The sequence below is a fragment of the Dermacentor albipictus genome, chromosome 2 (assembly GCF_038994185.2).
Source record: "Dermacentor albipictus isolate Rhodes 1998 colony chromosome 2, USDA_Dalb.pri_finalv2, whole genome shotgun sequence".
NCBI lineage: Eukaryota > Metazoa > Arthropoda > Arachnida > Ixodida > Ixodidae > Dermacentor > Dermacentor albipictus.
Window position 1 is genome coordinate 165,139,330 of NC_091822.1, and position 20,275 is coordinate 165,159,604.

At 45.0% G+C, this 20,275-nt stretch overlaps 1 protein-coding gene across 1 annotated transcript in view; it reads left to right on the top strand.

The window, feature by feature from the left end:
* LOC139056261 (AP-1 complex subunit beta-1-like) overlaps positions 1 to 20,275 on the top strand; it is a 28,616-nt gene that overhangs the window by 1,145 nt on the left and 7,196 nt on the right. Inside the window, exons 4-15 of the mRNA XM_070534343.1 lie at positions 860 to 995; positions 1,769 to 2,014; positions 3,490 to 3,750; positions 4,848 to 5,002; positions 5,164 to 5,304; positions 10,119 to 10,284; positions 14,734 to 14,822; positions 15,806 to 15,908; positions 16,037 to 16,114; positions 16,653 to 16,933; positions 17,589 to 17,793; positions 18,247 to 18,390. Of these exons, the coding sequence (XP_070390444.1) occupies positions 860 to 995; positions 1,769 to 2,014; positions 3,490 to 3,750; positions 4,848 to 5,002; positions 5,164 to 5,304; positions 10,119 to 10,284; positions 14,734 to 14,822; positions 15,806 to 15,908; positions 16,037 to 16,114; positions 16,653 to 16,933; positions 17,589 to 17,793; positions 18,247 to 18,390 (2,005 nt within the window). The remainder of the gene's footprint in view (positions 1 to 859; positions 996 to 1,768; positions 2,015 to 3,489; positions 3,751 to 4,847; positions 5,003 to 5,163; positions 5,305 to 10,118; positions 10,285 to 14,733; positions 14,823 to 15,805; positions 15,909 to 16,036; positions 16,115 to 16,652; positions 16,934 to 17,588; positions 17,794 to 18,246; positions 18,391 to 20,275) is intronic.

A 20,275-nucleotide genomic window follows, 5' to 3' on the forward strand; every position in this document is an offset into this window, starting at 1 on the left:
GCTGTTTCCTTAGCTATGGCGCGCCTGTTGGCTATCTTGTCTGTGCTTTTAAAAATATCCAAAACTCGTGCCATCGAGATCGCGCATTTCGGCATGATCATGGAGTACGTGCTCAGTGCGTGAAAATTTGACAGGCCGCAGTCGTGATCTGCCAATATCACCACCGATATCGCGCGTATGTCCAATGCTGAAAATAAAAGTCCGTCTTCTGTCATAATTTCGTCGTTCGGAGATTCCTGCGGCAACTGACCCGTTCCGTTCGACTTGGGCAGTCCGGTAAATGGGAGCGATGTCTATGAGTTCAGAAACGGGGCATTCGGCAATCACGCTTGTACTGAAGCACACGGAAGTGGTACATTATACGGGTGTCACACGGCGCACTTTTGATCGAGATCAAGCCTGATCCGGATCGAATTTCTCGGTCGCGATTGATTCCTTTGCGCAAGCTGCGCGAAGCCTGATTTTGTTAACTGGCCCGCTAGGGCATTAGCTCAATTGCCTGCAAGTTTAGTGTTACAAGTGGGCTGTGGCTTCTGCTAGGACACGTTATGCGAAATTTAATACCTCTGATTGATCAAGTGTGCTTAAATAAAGCCCATGCTCAGCAATCTAGAGGCAGCCTATTTAAGCTAAAGAAAGATATTTGGGGAGTTCTGAATGTAGTTCATGTGGCCTTGTACACGATTTGCATCTCGGGAGTTGTGGCAAGAAACAATTCCAGGCATGAAATGAGTGCTGCAACTTATGTACTACCATTACATGACCTGGAGCATGCTGGCCTGTGCTGCGGTTCTGTTATGTACCTGCTTTGCATTGAATGGTGCAAATTCGACAACTGAGACATTGCATTTTCTCGCAGTGCCCTGTTTCCGGATGTGGTAAACTGCATGCAGACGGACAACTTAGAACTGAAGAAACTTGTCTACCTCTACCTGATGAATTATGCTAAGAGTCAACCTGATATGGCTATAATGGCTGTGAATACATTTGTAAAAGTGAGTAGCCAATGCTCTTCATATTTTCTGCTTCTTTAAGTTGTGAATGATTCATACACATTGGAAACTTAGCACTCACATTGATTTTTGTACTGGTCATTCACCCCAAATATGCATTGATCACTTGAGGGCAGCAAGAGTGGATGGGAAAGTTCTATGGCAACAGTCTGCATGTGCGTTTGATTGCCTTGCGTGTTCTGTGATAGCAGCACAGGCAAAGGATACCTCATTCTTATTCATCACACTGCACCATATGGACACGCTGGTAGGCAGAAAACTCATCATTGTTGAATGTGTCAAATCATATCTGCAAAGTCCGCAAGGTGGAGGGAGTGTAGACACCGTGGCTGTACAATGTGTGGCTGTAATACATAAGGTGTTGCTGCTTGTTTTCACTTACGAGCCGTGGGGATGAAGAGTACCTACATAAATCTTAAAATCCGAAGCTTCATTTTATCTGTCTCCTAGGGTCTGTCTCCAACTTTCAGCTCACATGACCACTTTGTGACAGATGCAAAAGTGCCAGTGTGTTAATAGATCAGGCTGCACATTTGAGAACCCCTAATGGTCAAACTTAGAGTTGCACTCCTCACAATATAGGTGCTGCTTGAGGATGTAAATCCTTATCAGTCATCATTCTTACTTCCACATGTTTACTGACGCCTTTGATATTTAAAGATAGGCTGTTGCCTAAAACAGAATGGCTGTTTCTTCCCAGAGACAGGAAATAATGATACTCGTGTCCCGAGTCTTACTGTCTTGTGTTCCCTCAGGACTGTGAGGACGGCAACCCCCTCATCCGGGCGCTGGCGGTACGCACCATGGGTTGCATCCGCGTGGACAAGATAACGGAGTACCTATGCGAACCCCTGCGGAAGTGCTTGAAAGACGAGGACCCCTACGTGCGAAAGACGGCTGCCGTGTGCGTCGCCAAGTTGCATGACATCAATGCCCCCCTCGTGGAGGACCAGGGCTTTTTGGATCAGCTGCGAGACCTTCTCTCTGATTCCAACCCCATGGTGCGTTTTCTTGATCCTTAGGTGAAATTGTATTGTAGGAGTAGCTTTATGCAGGCTACAGGGTTGTGTACCTGGCTTCAGCATTTCGTGTAGACTTGTCAACAGGCCACGTTTGGCTTTTTGACTTTGCTACTGTCTGTAAATTTTGTGGTTCTGAATTGCGACATTCAGAGCAGTGTCATGCGCGAATACTAGCACTTGATAGCTAACGATGTGACGTCTTCTCCTAAACTTATAAAAAGAAACATTTCCGCAAGAAATGGGAGCTACAATTTTGAATGCTTAATGTGTGCAATCAGTATCTGCTGCAGTGGCTTAATGGGTACAGTGTCTTGTGGCTAATGATGAAATCATAATTACCTGACTGTGCTGTGGCCACTTTATGGCACAGGCAAAGTGTGAAATGGACCATGTGATAGAAATTTAATTTTCAGTCTTCCACTCTGTTTCCTATGGCCTACCTTTTGATGTCACAGTAAAACAACTGCTGCTTGACATTGCGGCATGTCTTCATGAATGGCACTCGCAGAAAGCCCATCATTTGATAGTCAACACTGTATTTACAACATTTCTCATGTGTCTTTTTGGTAGTCACAAGGATTGCAGAAGTCCTTGTAATTTTGTTTGCAATGGCATATTTGCTACTCGAAAATTACAGAACGGTTTGCAAGCAGCATTGCTAATTTGAGGAGTTTAGCCTGCTCTAGTGTACAACTGTTAAATATTACTGTTGCACAAAATGTGTGCACCCTTATTACCCTGTGGCTTGCGATTGCTCCATAATTTTTGGAAGTAGTACACGCATGTGTAGCTGTGTGTGCCCAGGTAAACACCAGCTGAAAGGCAATTTGCCAACACCTCATAGCACAGGCATAATTGCAAGAAAGTTTAATGATATTCACGCCATTGCAGGTGTGCCGTTGCCTTCAGGATCTGCTCTATATTTTCTAATGTAATGTAGATGTCACCGAATTTAAGAGCAAATAAAAATTTCTTTAGGAAACACTGTGCTGAGGAATATCTTTAACTATAAGAAGGAGCAAGGTGTGCTTTAGTTCTGATATGCCACATTAGCTATGTAATGCCAAAACACACTTCCACATCAAAGAAAATTTTAAAAACTTGATCACTTTTTTTTTCTAGCCATGTAGAGTAAATGTGTCAATTTCTTTTTCTAGTTATAACTTAAAAGTACAGTAGCTAATTAGTAATTGGTTTGCTGAACAATCCATAATTGAAAACTCTCTCCAGCATATCAAAATGCCGCTGTAGGCTACGCATTAAGTTTCCCGTGTTTAAATCGGAACTTCGCGGTGCCAAACAGCCAAGCATATACGATTAGTGTTAAAGCATACTTGTCCATTTGTCAAGTTGCGAAACAATATGCACTGTTGGTTGGATAGTATAACGCTTTGCGCCAGCGCAGTTGTTTCAGAGTTCTCGCTGATCCTGTGATGCATGCGGGCGTGACACAGGTAGTGGCCAATGCTGTGGCAGCGCTTTCCGAGATGAACGAGGCGTCGAGCAGTGGCCAGCCGCTGTCCGAGATGAGTGGGCCAACCATCAACAAGCTGCTGACGGCACTGAACGAGTGCACCGAGTGGGGTCAAGTGTTCATCCTCGACTCGCTGTCCAACTACTCGCCCAAGGACGAACGCGAGGCCCAAAGCATCTGCGAGCGGGTCACTCCGCGCCTGGCACACGCCAACGCGGCCGTGGTGCTGTCAGCAGTCAAGGTCGGTGCGAGCTTATCCCACTCTCCTATGCAGTGGTTGTTCCCCTGGCCGTGGTGCTCGAGTGATTTTTCAAACTCGAGACGACGGTATCTCGTGCGAGATTGGAGCACTAGTTCACTAGGTAAACCGACACACCGCAGTGGCTACGCGATGGTCTTGCTGCTGTGCGCACCCGCCGTGGTTGCTCAGTGGCTATGGTGTTGGGCTGCTGAGCACTAGGACGCGGGATCGAATCCCGGCCACGGCGGCTGCATTTCGATGGGGGCCAAATGCTAAAACACTCGTGTGCTTAGATTTAGGTGCACGTTAAAGAACCCCAGGAGGTCGAAATTTCCGGAGTCCCCCACTACGGCGTGCCTCATAATCGGAAAGTGGTTTTGGCACGTAAAACCCCATAATTCTTTTTTTTTTTTCTGCTGTGCGCAATGTCACGGGCTCAAAACTTGGGGCTGCAACGGCTACATTCCAATGAAGGGACAATGCAGAAATGCTTATTTACTTAAGGTTTTTGTGCATATTAGAGAATCCCAGGTGTTTGAAATTAATCCACAGCCCCCACTGCCCCCGTCCTCTCACCGCACGGTGTCGCTCATAATATACTGTGCAGTTTCAGCACATTAAACCCCATTCTTTGTTTCAGTATCATTCCTTTTATTTTTGAATGGCTTTCCCTTGTCTCCTGTTGGGCAGTACAAAGTTCTTTTAATGTAAATGTTGACTTGCTAGGTTGTATCAACATATTTCACCACTGCCTGTAACCTCCTTGTATACTATGTACATTGCATACCCTTCCCCCCCTACTATTTGATATCCATGCAAAGGGCCCTTTCATGCAGGGCACAGTGATGATAATCGATGCCTGCCTATATTATGAGCTATGACGGGCATGAATAACTCGAAAACTCGATGGGGAAGGGGAGGAATGCAAGAAAAATGCTTGTGTACTTGAATTAGATGCACGTTGAAAAAACCCCAGGTGGTCGAAATGAATCCAGAGTACCCCACTACAGTGTGCCTCATAATCAGATCGTGATTTTGGCACGTAAAACTACAGATTTAATTTTTTTTAGTGCTCATGAATGCTTTCACTGCTTCAGGTGCTGATGAAGTTCATGGAGATGATGAGCAGCGACTCCGACTTTATCACCACCCTGACAAAGAAACTGGCCCCTCCTCTGGTCACTCTGCTGTCCAGTGAACCAGAAGTGCAGTATGTGGCACTCAGAAACATCAACCTTATTGTGCAAAAAAGGTAAGGCCTAATTCCTGTGTGTGTGTGTGTACAGGTGCAGTCACTTCAAATCGTTCCTATGCTTCAAAGTCCAGTCCAATCGCAGTCACTTTGCATCATGGGGACGTATTGACATGTAGGCAGAGTAGGCGACACACACATGATTCTCTCTTCCTTTGCAGGCCTGACATCCTGAAACATGAAATGAAGGTGTTCTTTGTCAAGTACAATGACCCAATATACGTGAAGTTGGAGAAATTGGACATAATGATCCGCCTTGCATCCCAAGCAAACATTGCTCAAGTCCTGGCTGAACTGAAAGAGTGAGTGTCAAGTCTATTACTTTACATCACCACTTCTGAGATTATGTCACCATTGTGGCACTTGGACCTCCATATAGTTTATGCATTTGACTTAAGTTTGACATCATATAATTTGTATGAGCAAAACTGTGTTGTGGGAATCCACAAGGTGAAGATGGTTTGCTCAGTCAATAGAATGACTTATCCTGAAGGGCAGGGGTGTAGGGCTCGGTCCCCTGAGTAGGACAAACTTTGCTGTGAGCAGAAATTATGAGCTAAGGACAGGGCAACATGAGAATGAGGCAAACAGGGCACTCCCTCTGTCTGCTCCTACATGTTTGTATTTGAGCTGACTAGGCAAAGTTCTGCTACAACCTGAAGGTGTCAAATAAAAATGAGACCTTCAGCAACATCTACTACCGTATTACTCGAAGATAGGTCAAATAAGAATGATCGACCCCTATACATTGAACTAGCCAAGAAAGAAAAAAATAAATGAATATACAGTTAAACCTCACAATAACGAAATCGGAGGGAAACGCGAAAAAATTCGCTTTCGTGAGAATTTCCTTGTTGTGAAATGAGACAGCACAGGTGGGTAATGCGTTACAGAATGAAACTTTGCTGCCCAAATTCCATTGGCCCACTTTGGCAAGCTCTGCTCGAGGGTATAGAAGTGCATTGCTGACAGTACAAAAAGCACCACATGTGTCAATCCGCAGTGGCAGCATTGCCATGGAACAGTATACTCAGTCAATTGCTTTCGGAGATATGATCATTTTTCTGAGCTTTTGCGTAATGCAACACTGGACGCATAGCAACAGTGCTCCATGCGTGCAGCAGCATATCTCCAACGCACGCCTGTAGGTGCCGGCACGTCTGGTGCCGAGCACGAAAGTGATCGTATCTCATATACTCGAAGGCAATCAATCGAGAATATGGGCCCTTCATGCAAATCCATGTCCGACGCCAAATCTACACGCAAAGCCTGTCAGGTGGCACGAAAAACCAGCATTCTTGAAGCAAGAGATGCATATTTCTGGCCGATCACTGCCAGGAGCCAATGCATGGCACTCCGTGCTATGACCGCCATCTCATGTGCCATAAGCAATTCCACATTGGTGGGATTTGGATTTCCTTGTTTTTGCTGCATTTTTCTCACCAAGGCACACATTATATACTGCACCAGGGGTGCAAAAACTGTCGTCGCATGTCAGTAGCAACATGCGTGCTGTTTCAAATGAACAATCAACAAACAAGATGGTGGCCATGACGTGTTTCAAACGCAGCTTCTGGCGTTTGGTTGTTCTTGTAAACTAAAATTGCAGCGCTCACTCAAGTGTAATGTGGTGGTATTTTATGCAATTTTATTGCATAGCAATTGCATTTATCATGTTTTGCAGCCTGCTAGCCTTGTGCGAGTAGGTAATATATGGGGTTACGTTCGAGCAAATTTCATTGAGTGAAGGATTGTTCTACAGTGACATTTCATTGTCGAGAGGTACGAAATGCAATCAAGCCGGGAATACCGTATTTACTAGATTCTAATGCGTCCTTGATTGTAAGGCTCACCCGTTTTCCGTGACTAAAAGAAAGGGGGAAAAAAAAAAAAACCCGCCCTCAATGTTAATGCACATCCGTTTGCTGCAACTTAAAAAAAGACAGAAAAGTCCTTTACAGTAGCACACACCTCATTCTTTCATACACGAATACAACTTTCTGTCGCTTGTAAAAACAAAGCTTTACTCCCTATACACTAACGTTGCGACACATTTTTAAAGAAATCGCAGTTTAGGCCAAAAGGCAAAACATAAATTACGACAGCAAATTAGTAGACAGCTATACGAAAAGTATGGATTGCAGTTTTATCGGCCGTATAAACTTTTAAACATTCACTTACTAGCTAAATTAACAAGCATGGTGTCACGCGCGTGCAAGCAAGCATGAACGTGTATCACACAGTGACCGCGGAAACTCTTTATCAAAATGCTGGAGTGGGAAAGTGCAGTAGCAGGAGTGAGAGAATTGACCTTTGTGTGGTCTCTCGCTTCAATGCGCACTAAGTGAGGAGAACAGAGCGTGGTGTGCCTAGATGCATAGACTCTTGTCTCCATCGCAGATTGCTTTCAAGATAGGTGCCGTGCGGACGTGCCGTATGTAGCAGCCGCCGGAGTAGAAAACTTCTTCTCTTTGCCCCAGTCCCACACGCAAGTTTCGGGAACTCTGAACGCCCGTGATGCAGCCTGATTTCCGTTAGTCTCTACACACGTGATCACTTTCCTTTTAATTGCAGCATCATGATGAACTCTGCATGTCTTTGCAGTCAGTACTTCCATGCTGTAGAGCAAGTGCAGAAAACGGAAAGACCAGGAAGGCGGACGGTGCACTAACCTAAGCTACACTGTACCTAAGCACACTTACTACAGCACATGGAGAAAGCTATGGCAGCTGGGCTCGAAGCGCATGTGAGGCGGCCATATTGAAATTGCGATGGCGATATGGTAATGCAGATTTAGGGTCTTACTCGATTCTAACGCGCTGGCTATTTTTGGACCCGTTTTATCGGGAAAAAAGTGCACGTTATATTCAACTAAATATGGATAGGCTGATGACTTGATTTGGGTAATATTTTCAAAAGAAAGGAATAAAGGTCGACTTAAGTTAGAGTAAATACGATAGTTGCGATCTGTCCAGGTCGTGTAGTTATTCGTTCCCTTGGAAACTATCAGTTTGCTATGTATTGTTGAGTGAGAAGGCCCGGAACAGTTAACCCTTTGAGGGTAGATTTTTTTTTGACGTATGCGACCGCCCAGGGTCGATTTTTTTTAATTGCACATTCCAATTCTTCTTAGGGAGTTATATCAAAAATGGCTGTGGCTTAGGTAAGGTTAAGCCCAGGATGCGAAGCATACTAGCCTTTATTTTAGTTGTTGAACCACTGTTTAGCCTGGTGAACTGCTGTTGCTTGGCTATATTTGGTTCGGCTAGACGAAGAAACAACTCATGCATTACTGATTCGCCTTCAAGAGTGGAACGCGACAGCGTTCCCGTCGACCCGCCAAGGGGTGTAAGACAATGGGCTACAGGGCAGCGACTACGCGCCCCGCATTGGACGCGGTGAGCGTCGAGCAAAGCAGCGTTCGGCGCGGCAACGAAATGTGCGCCTGAGCAAGAGACGCACGCCTTAGAAACAGCTCGTTTCTAAGGCAACACCGCATTCACTAGAGGCGCTTTTGTACTGCTTTGAAGCATCGTACTCGTGGCTCAGTGGTAGGGTTTCCGTCCCACACTCCGGAGACCCTGGTTCGATTCCCACCCAGACCGTCTTGCAAGAGTTGAGCCAAAGCCACTTCTCCTCTGTCGTGACGTCACTGTGTCACGTGGTTTCAAGGCGACACCGCCGCGCCTGAGGAGCTGGGTTGAGCTCTCTAATATGCTTCGCATAAAAAAATTTACCGTAATTTTTCTACGGTGACTGTAAAGTGAGAAAAATATTTTCCGTTGGTATATATGTACTCTTCATTCATGAATAACAAGAGTAAAAAGGGAAATAAACTTATAAGAATTGAAAATTTCATGCGTTTAAGACTTTGAAAATGTGCACACGAGAATAATTCGCAAGACTCAAATGTTCCTGCTCTTACACTGATATCTACATCCATAGCGTAATTGAACTGCATAGGTGCGCGCACTCTAGAAAACTGTGTGGTTGTGTGCCCGTCAAAAAGCAAAACATGCGACAAACTTCCTCTAATCATCTTATAGCCAACCAGAGGCAATTAGTTTTCGCGAGTCTCAAGAAAAAGGCCACAGAAATAGCATGCACGGCGGCATTGTACCTATGCGCACCCCCGATAGCACTAAACGAGCGAGAAACAAGCAGTTGCCCTTTGAGCAATTAGTAACGAGATAGCCATCAGTTTTGCAAGCGCAACAAAACCCAAAATGCCATCCGCCCACGCCAATGCGCGAGCTGTAGTATATAGACGCAAGGGAGCAAACTAGCGCTAAAACCATGCAACGAAAAGTGAGAAAAGGATGTGTGCAAAAAAAATTCCCTGTATTCCCACATCGTGGCAGCACATGACAGAAAATAAAAAGTTAGGAAATTGGTGCGGTTTTTAAACGTACAGACGGTGCCGTAAATTTACAGCATCGACCATTTTGGAGTTCGTTCGTAGTGCCGTATATTTACGTCATTGACCCTCAAAGGGTTAATGTCATGGGTAAGAGTGAGGGACAGAAGCAATGCCCAATTATGGCTTGCTTGTCTAGTAGTTTTACAAAGTGAGATGCGCTATTTAATATGTCTATAAAAGTTCATTGTTGAGGTTAATTCTTGTTGGGCTGTGCACTTCTGAGCAAATACGCTTTATGAATGCATGATTCATCATTATGAGCAGTAAGTGAAATCCATCAATTTATTTTTCTCTCTAGAGCTGGTATTGCAATATGAGTTGTGATTATTTGCTGCCCATCTATATCTTGACTCAGTTGATAACCCGTTGGTGTAGTGGCTTTGCTGTTGTGCTGCTAAGCCCGAGTGCACAGGATCAAATCCCGGCCACGGCTGCTGCATTTCGGTGGGGACGAAAGGCAAAAATGCCCTCGTACCATGCATTCAGTGCACGTTAAAGAATCCCAGGTGGTTGGCATTAATCTGGGGTCCTCCACTACGGTGTGCCTCATAGTCATGTTGTGGTTTTGGAACGTCAAATCCCAGAATTTAATTAATTTTAGTTGATAATGGTTGCATTTACTTACCATTTAGATGTCACAAGTGTCAATTACATGTTCATGCTGAGGTTCAACCTTCCGCACGTTCTCCCGTGAAGGTATGCAACAGAAGTGGACGTGGACTTTGTGCGCAAGGCTGTGCGTGCCATTGGTCGCTGTGCCATCAAGGTGGAGCCGTCAGCCGAGCGGTGTGTCAGCACCCTGTTAGACCTCATCCAGACCAAGGTCAACTATGTTGTCCAAGAAGCTATTGTTGTCATCAAGGTGAGTTCCCCATGGTGCACTTCCTACGGCTTCCACGAGACGACAGAGCATGCCGGATACAGTCAAATCTCGTTACTACGAACGAACATTAATGAATTTCTCACATTTACAAATATTTTAAAATCCCCGCCAGGTTGCCTATATTTTCAATGTAAATATATGTCAGAACTACGAATTTCAATACAGCGCGTATTTCAGAATAACGCGCATAGTTTATTTTCCCCTTTATAATGGAGGAACATCGGTATTATGAATTCGGCTAAAAGTAACAGCGCTGCAATTCTCGCGTGAGACATACTGCGAGTGCAGCAGCTATCATCATCACCATGTCGAGTGCCAACTGCTTCACCACAAACTTCAGGAACTTCACAACGAAGGTTTGACAAAGGTTGTTCACGCGAGATTCAACGATGAATGAAGCCAGAGACTGCACCAAGAAGCGAAAGTAGTTTTCGCAGTAGGACAAATTGGACGTATTGCAGGAACTCGCTCCTACAAGTTGCAACTAGGAAACTTTCAAAATGTGGACCAAGCTGTTCTCACATGTTTCAAAGATGCCAGACAGTAAAAAATTCCTGTGTCTGGCCCAATGCTCAAAGAAAAAGCCCGCGAATTTGCAGATGCACTTGAAATAACTGGGTTCGACGCCAGTGCGGGTTGGCTTTTTCATTTCCGCCAGAGGAACGGAATAACTTGGCAGGTAGTCTCGGGTGAAGGAAAAGGCTGCTGACAGAGAAGGCATGGATTCGTGGTGCAATAATCGTTTGCTAGAGGTGGCTGGATCATACTCTGAAGACTATATTTTCAACGCGGAGGAGGCCGCATGTTTTTATCAGCTCTTGCCAGATCAGACGATGCACATCAAAGGGCAGCAGTGCAAAGAAGGGAAGCAGTCACATCACATGACAGTCCTGCTCTGCTGCAATGCAACAGGCACGAAGAAAATTAAACCACTCATCATTGGCAAGTATGCGAAGCCTCGCTGCATGAAAAATGTCATGTCATTACCATACAACTACCGCACCAACAAACGAGTCTGGATGACCAGAGAACTCTTTTCCGAGTGGCTCATCAAACTCGACGACCAAATGGGGAGGGATGACCAAAGAATTCTACTGGTTGTCGACAACTGCTCTGCTCACATTGTGAATGTTCGCTTGATGCACATTTGCTTGGAGATTCAGCCACCAAAAACACGTCCTTGCTGCAACTGCTACACCAGGGCATTATAAAGAGTGTGAAAGCAGAATTTCGTAAGCGCCTGGTGCAGCAGTTCATTGTCAACCTCCGCCTAAAGCAGCCGACTGCAATCAATATTTGTCAGGCAGCAGAAGTGCTCCAGGAGCATGGTGGAACTTGGAAGCGTTCACCTTTAGCAACTGCTGGCAAAAAGCAGGGCTTATCAAAGTGCCTGTGTAGCTTGAAGATAACCTGGAGGTGACCGACAACAACCCAGGAGACCTGTGGACCGAGGTTGCAGAACTACTGCCTGCCATCTCTTCCTTCGACGACTACATGGAGAGCGACAGCGTACCACTAGTGGCAGCGTACCTGACAACCAAAGAAATTAACTCCATTCGCAACGTCTCCAGTGATAACAATCCGAAGGAAGACGACTGTGGGTCACTGAACGCAAAAGATGAGATTGTGTCGAACATTGATGTTTTAGTGCACATGAACAAAGTCCGCACTTTCATCGCTCTGTGCAATGATGTATCCGATGAGGTGTTGTGCGAAGTGGAAGATGTAGACACATTCCATTGGTCGTGCGTGCTGCATGAGCCAGAAGAAAATCACTTTTTTCAAATAAAGTAGCTTTGAAGTGAGTGAGACATTTTCATTTGAGAGTATGCTTGTCTGCACATGTGTTTTCTGCCAAGGTACGTCGTTTTCATTACTAGGTTTGTCCACTGCTCATAACCGCAAGTTTTTCATTACAATATTTCAAAAGAACGAAAGATTTTCTGCGGTCCTGCGTGATTCGTGATATCGAGATTTGACTGTAGAGGACATAAATTGATTCGGCCAAAGGGACTTCGCTTCTGGAGACCATGTGCTAACAGCTCACAGGAACTTAGGTGCTTGAATAAGCTACCGAAAGAGTACAGTAAACCCTCATTACAACGAAGTCGGCTTATTCGAATTATCGCTTTAACCCAAGTGTCATGCAGTCCTGACCAAAAAGATGCACGCAGAAACTTGCGTCAGACTAAGCTGACCTCCTTTTTCTCTGGAACATAATGAAGCAAGGATGGCTATCAATGAGGTGGAATTACAGTTGCCGAGCGATTTTTCAAACCTCTTGGGGACTGAAAAATAGTCAGAAAAATCTGTCCAAAAAACTTAATTGAGAAAGCTACAATTTATTAAGCTTAGAGCAGCTTAAAAAAATCTATAATAATGCCCTGCCTCATGATATGCTTGGAGGCGATCAGATTTGCTTGGATTTGCGCAAGAGTGACATCCTCTCTGTATATAGTCTGAAAGCGTCACCGCTTTCGTTATCTCCATAGGCGGAGGTTGAAGTAACAAGCCACGTTTCTTCGCACCACTTCGCTCTCACGAAGGCACATGATGTGGAGCCAATCACACAAATGCGAAGCCGCACAAACACACACAGAGATGCGACAATGTCTCCGAGACACAACACATACAAAATAGCAACCGAAACAAAGAAAGAAAACAAAGAATCCTGCAATAAGTGCTGAGCGAAAACAAAGAAACAAGAAAGAGTGCCGTCCCGTGGAGCGTTGTCAGCCAAGGAAGAGCGGCATGGCCTCCGAGACAAGATGTCGCACACTCTCTCTCTTGGAGGCTATAGGGTGGGCCACTGGAAGCCAAGCAAACGGAAATTCAACATGCGTGCCCCCAAGATAAGGTAGCATTAGTAGCGTGGCTCAGAATGAGTGATTTAGTCAGGAAAATTAAACGTTGGGTGACAAATCGGTTGTGAAAATGCATTAGCTTTGCATGTATTAACCTGGATGGTGCATTTATAAAATCTGGAATATCCATCAAGTCCGAATTTTTGGAGTCCAAAAAATTCATCGGCAGCTGTACTTGGTAATATTTCCCTTTACTTCTGCGGTGTTGCCAATTAGCTGAGACGTTATTGTCGCAGCTCTTATAGCGTATCTGCTTTTATCGAATTACTGCTTGTGTTAGTTTTTTGCCGTGCTGTTCACTGTATTGTAACGAGGGTTTATTGTAACATTGTTAGCACGTCATGTGCACAAAATATAAGTTTTGCTTGGCTGCTTTGGTCCACAAGGCTGGATGTGACAGCTTCGGGTCTATCGTATCACTTCTTAGACCCCTTAGGAACACCACAGGCAAGAACATCCTTCTTACTAATTCTGCACCCAATTGGCAAGTAACATGCTGTGTGAATGCAAGAACTTCAGCAAGTGGTGATGCATTAAAAATGCTTTGAGAGATCAGTCAACGCAAACCTTTAGCTATCACACACATCCTTACAGCTCTTGCCTTGCCCATAAGCCATAACCTGGGCGCGGTGAAGTTACAAAGTTTCACAACACAATACCATCTCAGTCGTGGAAGTCACCTTTCACCACTTGATGGCATTGTCATGCTTATTTCTTTGACAACTGATGTTAGTATCAGATCCATGTCCAAGTTCTCGTGGGTGATGGTAGTGCTGTGGTAAGCTGTTACTGTCGGTGATTCTTGGTTCTGATATGTGTACTTGGTACAGTTGGCTTGGTACATACTATATTCATCCAGGCAGTAATGCTGATATGTAGGACGGCACGCAGTGCATGCGAATCCACTCTGCAGTTGACACTTGGCAGTCTCAATGTTGAGACGGCAGCCTTCAAACATTTTATTTTTATTTACAAATACTGCTGTCTCAGTTTCTGAGACATAGCAGGAGTGAGTACAGAGTAACAATAAAAAAAAAATACAATTTCAAGTACTTTTAACAAAATTCACCAGAATACTAGAAAACATTATCAGAATACATAATTACGCAATTCTTTTTCAAAATCCTCAGTACCGAGTCTGCGCAGAGACCCATCAAGTTTATTCCATAAATCCACCGTCCGTGGAAAGAAGGAAAACTTAAAAGAATCAATATTCGACCTGAAGGGCACAATGTTCAGGGGATCAGATCGTCGAGTACAGCGTGTAGAAGCTGCAACAAAAGAAATCGGCGCCAGAACACTCAAGCCGGTGTGAACTATCTTATGAAGAAGGATAACGCGATCAGAATTACGCCGATGTTCGAGAGATTGCAACGTTAAAACATGTGCATGCGAAGTAGGCGAGAATTGCCGGTCATAGCGACAAAAATGAACCTGATTGCTTTTTTTTGGACTGATTCTAACATAGCTATGTCTAACATAGCTATTTTCATCTGGTGTTCTTTTTTTTTTTTTTTTCTGGAAGAAGTTCTCACTGCTTTGTTCGTCGTGACTTTTAATGCAGGACATCTTTAGGAAGTACCCAAACAAGTACGAAAGCATTATATCCACTCTGTGTGAAAACCTGGACACGCTGGATGAACCAGAAGCAAGGCAAGTTGCGTGCCTTATTTTTACAAGTGACTACATAAATGCTTAATTTTAGCTTGCACTTATTCTTAATCTACAGCTAGCCATAACTGCATCATTGGTAATACGAAAGAATAGGAGGAAAAGCTTTCCTTGTGAGTGCACCACATCCCAACTGTGTTGCATGCTTGCTTCAACTTATTCTAGCCGATTCTCATTGAACCACTCATTTCATTATGCACCTGACTATCAAAATACTGATGTTTAATCTTTATTTTATAGCCCACTGTGTTCTAGTCTGTGATTCTACAAGTAAGGGACTTGTGTTGTGTAAGAGTGAACACGCTATCATTCTCTAATCTTGCACAGTAAAAAAGAATTAACTTTAACTGCAGAGAGATGCTTAAATTTCAAGCAGTCGCACACAACGCAAAACTTTGCAGGTCCATGTATGCAGCCCACATAGTTGGTATGCCGTCCATGACTTCTAAGGCTGCAGCTGCATGCTTTATATTTCGCAAGGAAAAATGCCTCGTGAATTGTGCGACTTAGTGGTATATGCCCGTGCTACTGCAAACGTAAGGAAGTGGCACGGTATGTCTGTGCCGTGGCAATAAAACATGTTTGTGGTGTGCACAAGACTACAGATGCCATTGGTGGGTTCCAGCATCCATGATGGGCTAACATCTGGTGGTTTTGTAAAGGAACTGTGCTTTGCGTCACATGATGGAGCTTTCCACCATAATTGGTGGAAACACATGGCGGTGCAACATGAGGCATCTTTTTCTGGTTAGACTGAAAGTGGTGGCAATGCAATTTCTGCAGATTTGGGTATCAAAAACGATGACCGTGCCTCGCCGCTGTGCATATATCAAGCGAGAAGTCGCGCCTTGTTGTTGCAGCTTGTGTTCTCTCGTTTTCTTTGTTCTTGTAAGAGCTCCCAGTGCTTTGACCATGATAGTCCTTTGGCAGTGCCTGTACAGTATTTTACATTTTGCCTTGCTTAGAGCCTCAATGATCTGGATCATTGGAGAGTATGCAGAACGCATTGACAATGCGGATGAGCTGCTGGAAAGCTTTCTGGAAGGATTTCATGATGAGAATACTCAGGTGAGCCCATGTTCCTGTCACATTTTGACACAATACACGTAATGTGCAATGGCAGCATTGATGTGCCCAGCCTGTTTCAACAGTATCGCAAGTTTCAAACCTTTACCTTTTCCTTCTTTCTCTGACAGGTTCAACTTCAATTGCTTACAGCCATAGTCAAGTTGTTTTTGAAACGACCCACAGAGACCCAAGAGCTTGTACAGCAGGTAATAATTGGAACTTATTTTGACACAAATTGTGTTTTTCTGTCTTCTTTAGACATGGGACATTTTAATTTCGTCCAGTTTCCTGTTGCGCCATGCTTCAACATTGGATGTGCCAACTCTTTAAACTCAATTATTGTAGTTTCTTCTACAGTGGCAAGCCTGTCATTGTCAGATCGCCCACAATGCATGCCACATTCTCAGATTCTTGCAGTGACTGCCACCTGATCTAAAATGCGCAATGATGACCGTGGTTTATTGCTTAGCTACACCGCTTGACTAATGTCTGTCAAGTTTTTTTTTTTTTTTTAATGGTCTGTATCATCATCACCATCATTTCCCAGTTGCATCCCAGTTTAATACCGACATACTTGCTGAGTTAAACTGTCTCATTTTACAGCAGCGGTTGTTACCAGCCATTTCCTGTTTTGAAAGGACATGTGGGGTCATGAACTCGGCTGATGTCAGTGGCAGGCTGACCTCCGCTGTAGCCTTTGGTTAATGACTGTGCCTTACAGCTCGTGCGACCTTCACTTTGCAGGTTTTGAGTTTGGCCACCCAAGATAGCGACAATCCCGACCTCAGAGACCGGGGTTTCATCTACTGGCGGCTGCTCTCGACGGATCCTGCTGCTGCCAAGGAGGTGGTGCTGGCCGAGAAGCCACTCATCTCCGAAGAGACAGACCTGCTTGAGCCCAGCCTACTCGACGAGCTCATTTGCCACATTGGCAGCCTTGCGTCTGTCTACCACAAGCCACCGTCAGCCTTCGTCGAGGGATCGCGCGTTGGTCTCCGCCGTGCCCTACCCCTCAGGCACAACTCGTAAGCACCCTGCCTTGCTTTCCCACGTGTGTGAATTATGCAGGCTGCCTTCAAGTGGGGATGGTGTAGATAGATTACTGGTTGTTGTACTCTCCCACTCTCTGTATGAGATGACTCATCAGCTGCGACCAATTTGCTTACACTGCCCCCTTGTCTTTTTACCTTTTTTTAAAAGTTGTTGGAGTGATAGTGTTTCGTTCAGGGCATGATTCTTGCATAACATTTTTAATCGTGTTTCTTGTTTTCGGTAAATGGTAGAGAATGTTTAAGGGTAGTTGTGGCGTGGTTGCCTAGACTATCTTAAATATGTCGGACGTCCCTTGACCACTAGTGGAAGTGGCAGGTGGAAGGGAAGGGAAAAGTGCACACTGCATCATTTCTGCACAAATTATTTGCACAAGTCTGGGAAACAGAATTGCAAAGTGTGTGTATGCATCTGGGTCATCCACAACTTTTGCCTGTTAGTGACTCTTCACTGCAATGTAATGCGTGGTTGTGAAGCATTCTTCTGTGATTCAGCTTTTTGCAATACTGTGTTGCCACGAAGTTGCACCATACTTTACTGGGACACTGCATTAAAAAGGTCTTTCTTTTTGTGTGTGGCCGCTGGTCCAAGATACTCTGTATAGCTGGCATTTTTCTGTTCTTTTGATAGCGTGGGCTCGGCAGACGAAGCTGGAGCATCGGGAGCTGGAGACCAGTCGACGGTCATCCCGAGTGCTGACACGCTGATTGGAGACCTTCTGAGCATGGACATTGGAGCCCCGCCCCCTGTGCCTCCCGCTGCGGCCGTGCCGGTGCCACCGGCTGCCCCTCCATCGGCAGCCATGGACATCTTTGGTGGCGGTCTGGACAGCTTGGTAAGGTGCACTGCTCTGGCTGCAAAATTGCAAGCATTTAGTGCATAACGGTGCCTGTGTAAGGGAGCCAGGTATAAAGGGCTCTTGTGACTGAGCCACTAGCTTGTTGACACTCTGATTTCACATCTGTTGGTATTTAATGCCCAATACGCAAACACATGTGCAGCTTAATGCCTTCTCCCTAGTCACTTGGTTAAAGTTCTTCGCAGATGTATGCCAATCTAACCAACCGATACATCAAAGACAGTGAAGCTGTATATGCGCCTTCGCACACCCTTCGTTGAAAGCACTAGAGGTTCGTTTGTTGGCAGTTCTTAGTGATTCATTACTGTTGCCCTTGTTATATGGCCGTGTCCGGGCTCTCACTCATGCTGCATGCTACAAAGTGCTATCGGGCAGCTGACTTGCAAATTATAAGGACTTGCGCATTTATGAATGAACTGCTTCCTGCAGTTGGGTGACACCCTTGGTGGCGCCGGAGCTGCTCCTATCCCAGCAGCAGCACCGGCGCCATTGGCATCCACCAACACGACAGGCCTGCTGGGTGACATATTCGGCCTGGGCTCCACCAGCACCTTCTATACGCCACCAAAGCAGGCAAGTGAATTTGACTCACCATACGGGAGAGGGCAGGCAAAGATAGCTTGCCTCTTCATTCCATTTCCTCGCGACATCTTATTTGCTTCTATCTAAGCTATTACTAAACCATTTGTGAAAGTTGTTGCACCAGAACGCTTCCTGGATGGGGCTTCACAACTTCCACCATATAGCTGCGATTTGTGATAAGCCCTAGGTACCAGAACACAGTTTGATCAAAGTATGAAGACTCTAATACTGGGTGTTTCATAGTATGTTGCTTTGGAATGGCAAACTAAATCAGTTAGTTGAACAAAGATTATTGTATTTGCTGTTATCTGTCCGTGCTTTTCGTTCTATGTGAATGATATGGCAATTTGACATACCAGTGGGGGTGAAATGGATGCTGAAATGACTGTTTATTTAGACTTCACATGCTAGAAGACCTCTGGTGGCTAGAATGATTCCAGAGCTGCCTCACGTCCCATCCTCATCTAGGAATCTTGAGGCATAGGTGTAACATTCAGACATAAAATTTGGCAAACTAGTAGTACAGTCGACTTCGTTAATTTTACCCTACGGGACCGACGAAACTGGTCGCATTATCCAGCAAGTCGAATTAACAAGACAGAAATAACGCCGAAACTTGCTGTTGATTGACTTGGCAGTATTTGTCTTTAAATTTAGCTTCAGCATAATCCATCCGAATTATGCAGTGAAGTATACCAAGGGGGGAGGTGCCACTCTCGGGAGGCATAACACGTGTTCCTTAATTAAGACACCCACATGTGCCATCTCCAGTCACAGTTCGAGCACTGAGACACCTAATAAGTTTACTGGCAGGCCTTCAGAGTTTTAAATAGACCTCCGCTCTTATGTTGGCAACAAATGGCCCCTCGACCTTTGTAGTTCTTTAATCTTATGGCTTCCATTGTTGCTAGCTTTCCGGGATTCGAACCCGGGACCACCGCGAAGTCCCGGACCAGGACGAGTTTTTCTTCAACTGCGAAGCTTTTCTTTTGAGGAACCCATATGAGTTTCCTTTGTAGCACTTAGCTACCTTTGGGTGGATGTTTCATTTTCTCTTTAATTATTGCTTCTCTCCACCTTGCAGGTTTCCACAGAACTATTACGTCAAGCTTGCGATAAACTTTACTATCGGCGGGCCACGAGTGGATTCTGCATACAATAGCAAAGCGTTATAGTTGGCTGGGAGTGGAAAGTATTGTGACATGCCAGCATTTTGCTAAGGTCCTGCCCTTACGAATGCATCATTAGCCACATGTGCGCTGAGATCCGTAAAGTTACTTTATCTGTCACTTTGGCCGAAAGAGTACTAAGTTCAAAAGGTTAGATTCCATTGCAAGCCATTAACAGCAACAATGTCAACAGAACGTCGACGAACCATAATCTCAAGGTAACGGCATAGTAACTGCCGACTCTCTGTAACTTTGCATGAGTGTGGCACGTTGTGCCGCATTTTCGCAGCACAGCGACACTGTCACGCACGTCAGTGCTATCTCAGAAGTCATAGCCACTGTACTGCCTCGCCCTGAAGCATGCTGGAGACATGCTTTGGAAGCATTGGATGCCCTAGCATGGTTGAAAGCGAGTGACTTTCCTCGTGGCTTCTGAAATCCATGTGCGGTGCTCGTTCATCACAGCAGTTGTATCTTCATCGGGCTTAAACTGTAGTGGGAGCCGCGCTGCTCTGTGCCCAGTTCAATCGCACTTCCATGCTTCGTAACATCGTGTGTTTGAAGTGTTCGTTGTAACAGTACGGCTCTTCTTAAATTTTCATTATTTGCAGATGGTTTCAGTAGGCAGCGTCAGAAGATCGTAAATGGAGGGAAATGTGGTCGTCATAACCGATAAATCGTTATATCTAGAATCGTTATAAGTGGGT